Source organism: Myotis brandtii, unplaced genomic scaffold (genome assembly GCF_000412655.1).
Source record: "Myotis brandtii unplaced genomic scaffold, ASM41265v1 scaffold973, whole genome shotgun sequence".
In the NCBI taxonomy this organism is placed as follows: Eukaryota; Metazoa; Chordata; class Mammalia; order Chiroptera; family Vespertilionidae; genus Myotis; species Myotis brandtii.
In genome coordinates, this window is record NW_005372038.1 from 316,748 (window position 1) to 322,747 (window position 6,000).

General features: G+C 35.3%; 1 protein-coding gene across 1 annotated transcript in view; it reads left to right on the top strand.

Annotated features, from left to right (window-relative positions):
• Positions 1-6,000, top strand: part of ALG13 (ALG13, UDP-N-acetylglucosaminyltransferase subunit) — an 87,659-nt gene that overhangs the window by 73,969 nt on the left and 7,690 nt on the right. The window contains 2 exon segments of the mRNA XM_005886343.2: positions 1,356-1,396; positions 3,210-3,390. Of these exon segments, the coding sequence (XP_005886405.2) occupies positions 1,356-1,396; positions 3,210-3,390 (222 nt within the window).

Genomic DNA, 6,000 nt, shown 5'->3' on the forward strand with positions numbered 1-6,000 from the left:
ATCTTTTGACATTTAATATTTGGGATTCCAACTGAATTTTCAAGACTTGGAATAAGGTTGTTTTGTTTTTGTTTTTTAGGAATTAGGGGTCTAATATGCCTTGGATTTCAGCCATGTTTCTATAATTAAACTATACTTGTTTCTATACTTAAACTATACTTGTTTCTTTAATTAAACTAAGGAGTAGCTTTCCATTGGATGTTCTTTGTTACTCCTCAGTTTGGCAGTGTTTCTCAAAAGAGAATTGTAGTTGAAAATTGTTTGTAGCTTATTTATACTTTCTTTTCTATAACATTCTCTTGAATTTTCTAGCTGCTTCTCTATTCTATTTTGTTATTTTTTTCCAGCCCCTAAGGTAGTCACCAAGATCATCTTCAACTCTATTTTGTTCTTTTTCTGTGCCTTAAAATTTCAGTATCACCTTTATGTAGATTATTCCGAAATCTATCGAATCCTGGCCTTTGAAGTTTCAGGTACTTGTCTCTAGCTACTTGGTAGTCATTTTCCCTTGGCTTTCTTACTTTCACTTAAAACCTGACTATGATGAAGTACTCATCTTTATCTCCCTTCCTTCTTCTCTCCAGGCCATATAAAATATTAACTCTTCTTGATTTCCTGTTTTGTTAACAGTGTATCATGTATTAGTACTTCGTTTCTTTTTATGGCTGACTAATGTTCCATTGTATGGATACACCACATTTTATTATCTATTGGTTGATAGACATTTGGGTTGTTTTCACCTTTTTGCTATTGTGAATAATAATTGCTACGGATATATGATATCTAGAGAAATTTTATCACCTTAGAATTTAACTTATTTTGAGTTACTTTGCTCATTACCTCCTCTTTTTGGAGTTCTACTGGTGGTTAGTCGTGTTAACTACAACCAAAGTAAATTACTTGGTAAGTAGTACTTATCTCCATAGACATCACTTATCTCTCCGTATTAGTAGAGCATTTAATTTGTACTATGTAGTAGCTTCATCAACTGAGAAACAATATGATTGCTTAGATAGTACATTTGTATTGAAGTAAAATTTTAGCCTTGGGATGAGCAAGGAAATGCCTTTACCGGATTCTTCTTAAATATTAGTAGAATGGCATTTCTGTAATAATTGATAATATTAAGAATAGAAATAGAATATATATTTGGTTATTTAAACCTTGGATCAGAAAATGACCTTACCTGTAGTTGTAGGTAAATGGTCATTTACTGTAAAGTAGATTTGAGTGTTGTGTTGATGTCAGGAGACTACATTAGTTATCTACCTTAATACTTAAACAGAAAAGCTTTTAAATGGTAGTTCTAATTGTTTATATCATCTAGTCACTAAAATTAAAATTTTTTATTTTAGATACAAAAGTTTTGCAGTACTATTTCAATCTGGGATTGCAGGTAAGAGTCCTGTTAAAATTGCTAACTATTAAAAATACAGTAGATGCTGTTTTGATAATCAGACTCTTGAACTTCCAGAGTCAAGAATATTGTGAAGGCCCTAAAAGTTTTATTTCTGTCATTATAAAATATCTCTGAAGATGATATAGGTCACTTTTCTACTTTAGCCTCCTAGTGCTTCTGTTTCTCTTATAGTATAGTTGGTAAATAGTGGTGAGCAGCGACTCTAAGCAGCACAACTTTAGCACATATTGACCTCCATATTTAACATCATGTGCCAAAACTTCACTATGTTTTTCTGTCTCAAAATAATAATTGGGTTATTTATCCTGCTTAAAATATTTTTATGGCTATTTTTGTATTTCATGTGAAAAGTAACCTGACAAATTCAGATATTTAAAGAACTGTATTATTTTTAAGCATTTGCCTATTCATAGATATTTGCAAAACACTTGATTTTCACCACTTCTCTGAGTTGTAAAATGTGGGTACTTGACAAATACCTTAGTATCACTGGAAGGTGTCTGATTTCAGGTAAGGGCTCTTTTATTCTTTCAGGGATCATTTTCCCCTGAGATAGACTTGTCTTCTGACATAACAAGATGGTATATTTCTGGAAAAGTAATGATGCATCTTAATATTTGGCAGATAGTAATCTAGATAGTCTCCTGGATAATGCTCAAAGTAGTTAATATTCCCAGACACTGATTTCCTTAAAACCTTGGATATACAATTTCCAGAAAATTAACTTATCCAACTGCCACACATTTATAAATTAAGAGTATGGAGTGGGTTTTTTTGTTCTTTGAGACTATATTTCATAAAAGAAATTTTGAGAATTGAAAAAATAAACTTCTTGCCACTTCAGTTATGTTAGATTATTATAGTCACATGTGGAAATGTTCTAATTCATTCCACAAGGCTGAGGCATTCTAAAATATTCTTCCTGCATTTAACATCATGGGAATATAAGGAAATACAGAAAAATACAGTAATTTTTGTATTGAGTGGAATAGCATTCATTATAGTACATCTGAAAAATGCTATGGTATAAAGAAAACCAAAATCATCTGTATAATCACAGTATACTTTGATATATTTTTCAGTTTATTTTACAAAATATGGACTATGATTTTTAATTTTGTGAACTTTCAATAATATGAACGTTTTTGTTGTTGTTTTTAAATATATTTTTATTGATTTCAGAGAGGAAGGGAGGTAGAGAGAGATAGAAACATCAGTGATGAGAGAGAATCATTGATCAGCTGCCTCCTGCACACCACCTACTGGGAATCCCGGGCATTTTGACTGGAATCGAACCTGGGACCCTTTAGTCCGTAGGCTGATGCTCTATCCACTGAGCAAAACTGGCTAGGGCAATAATATGAGTGTTTAAAAAATATTTGACAGTATGATTTTTTAAATTTCCTGTATTGTGTTCCATCATGGATATATCATAATTCATTCATCTTGTTCTCTGTTGTTTAATATTTAGGTTGTTTAATGTGTTTTGCTTTTAAAAATAATGCTATAAAAGGCATCTCTATATGCATGTCATTGTGTATATCTCTAATTTCCTTCAGGTCCTTTCCTAAAAGAATTTCTAAGTCCAAATATGAAATACAGATGCTGCAAAAGATCTGAAAGTTGTAATAGAGAATAGGTTTTCTATATCTTTTAGGTAAAAAAAATCACTGTTACCCCACTTGAAAATTATGGCCCAACTTTTTTTTTTTTTTTAGACAGGAATTGTGCTACTTTAAGAAAATGGATATTTTCTTAAAGCGTTTGTTTTTTCCCTCTCTTGCCCAAGTGCTATCATCACAACTACTGGCACTCCATGGTCTTTGTGCCACAGATGCAGCAGCAGCATTTTCATGTAGAGAATTATCCCATCTGTACTGAGACACCTACTCTGGTAGATCAGACCATTCCTCAGTTGTACAGTGATGTGGGAAGACAAGATGGCGTGCAGGTAGAAGCATCAACAAATGGTGAGCATGTAATGAGATTGCCTGGAAGAAAGACAATTGGATTTTATTGTGTATATTTAATAATGGCCTTCAGATATTGTATTAGGTCCAAATATTAGATCATTGTTTCTCAAAGGATGGTCCATGGGGTCTCTCAGACCCTCTGAAGGGATCCATAAGGCCAGAAGTATTCATCATAATACACAGATTTTCTTTGTCCCTTTCACTCTGTTACATTTGCATTGAGGGTGTAAAAATCAGAGGGTAAACTATGTAAGGAATCAGTGACTTCCTCATTGCCACAAACTCATGATAAAAATTCCAGTGTTATTTCTTTTTTTTTCCTTCATCAAAGATGTTTTTATTTTTATTACATGTTTGTCTTTGAATAATTGTACTTATTCTGTTTGACAAAACTGGGAATTATTCCTCAGGCACTCTGCATACTGAAGTATGATTAACTTAAAAGATTTATGAGGTTGAGCTCTGAGATGAACTAGCTGACTTTTTTCATGGAACACTATTTTTGCTTGAAAGAGTGATAGACAAACAATGGTTATTCAGACTAGGGAATCTGGTACACATTTTCTCAAATGAACAGCATGAGCCTGCCACTTCAAGAAAAACAACTGACAACATTTGTTGTCTAAGGTAAAAATTTCAACTTTCAAATGAAAGTTAAAATTTTGGAAAACTTGTATCTACCACCCTAACGTTAACAGCTTCCCAATACTTAGATGGGGCTATTAATGAATGTGTTTTTCACAATGTGTAATGAAATGATGTCAGCATTTGGGAACTCATAGACAAAGCAACTATTCTTATGGTCTCAGACTGCATAACTCAGTGAAATAATATTTTCCTAGTTACCAATGCGTGATGTTACCTGTGTATAATTTTATAAAAGATCTATCAAAAATGCAAGATAAAACTGGATTTTCATATTAACAAAGTATGAAAAATTCGCATTGATATCCTATATAATAAAAGGCTAGTATGCAAATTGACTGAATGGCGGAACAACCAGTCGCTATGATGCGCACTGACCACCAGGGGGCAGATGCTTAACGCAGGAGCTGCCCCCTGGTGGTCAGTGTGCTCCCACAGGTGGAGCGCGCTGCTCAGCCAGAAGCCAGGCTCACGGCTGGTGAGTGCAGCGGCGGTGGCGGGAGCCTCTCCAGTAGCGCTAAGGATGTCCAACTGCTAGCTTAGTCCTGCTCCCCACAGAGAGCGGGCCTAAGCCATCATTCGGACATCCCCTGAGGGCTCCCGGACTGCGAGAGGGTGCAGGCTGGGCTGAGCACCGCCCCCCCGCCCCCAACGCCCAGTGCATGAATTTCATGCACCGGGCATCTAGTTGATATATGAGAAACTACTACTTACCTAGTTTTGTTGTAGCATCGAAGATCTACAATGATCTACTTACTAAAAGACTTCTCTTTTCCAAGTACATATCTGTATGAAGCCAGATTTTCTTCTTATACTTAAACCAAAACAACGTATCATAATAGATTAAATATAGAAGCAAATATGAGAATCCATCGGTTTTCTATTAAACCATACATTAGAGCAGTGGTTCTCAACCTTGGCTGCACATTAGAATCACCTGGGAATCTTTTTAAAATTCTGATTTCTGGGCCTCATCCTCCGGAAATTCTGTTTCTTTGTTACTAATGTTGTGGCCCCACCCCATAACAAAGAAACAGAATTTCCGGAAGATGAGGCCCAGAAATCAGGATTTTAAGAAGATTCCCAGGTGATTCTAATGTGCAGCCAAGGTTGAGAACCACTGCATTAGAGACTAGCACAAGTGTAAAACAGTGCCACTTATGACACAGTTTTCTTTTGTTTAGGATAATAAATTCATTTTGCATAAAGAATTTGTGTTAACATTAAGGGCTTATTTTTACATGAATTAATAATTTTTCAGTTTCTCAGTTTAATGCTTAATATGGTAAATATTTATAAATATAAGCCACATAAACAAAAGCAATTTGGGATCCTCAATCTTTAAGTGTAAAGAAATCTCAAGACTAAAAAGTTTGAGACTATAAGGATGGTTGCTTTGTCTATGAGTTCACAGTATAATATAGATGGGGAGGCATTTTGAAGGATTTAGAATAGGATCATTGGATGGCCCTTCTTGGAAAGAATCAGCAGGAGGTAAGAAGAAATGGTGTGGACTAACCTAACCAAATGTGTTTCTCATTCCAGGACTGCTACTCGATGGTTGTGATCTTGGCTAAGTTACTTAACCTCCCTAAGTCTGATTTTCTGTAAAATGGGAAATACCTGACTTGCCAGGGTTGTTATAAGAATGAATAGAGACCTTATGTATAAGTACACTGTGCCTGGTGCATGTGAGGAATGTGAATTTCCTTTCTCTTCTCCCTCTTTTTTTTTTAAATTAAATCTTTATTGTTCAGATTATTACATTGGTTCCTCTTTTTTCCCACCATAACTCCCCTCCACCCAGTTCCCACCCCACCCTCTGCCCACACTCCCCACCCAGTGTCCTCATCCATAGGTGCACGATTATTGTCCAATCTCTTGCCGCACCCCCCACACCCCTTTCCCCCCCAAGAATAGTCAGTCCATTCCCTTTCTATGTCCCTGATTCTATTATAATCA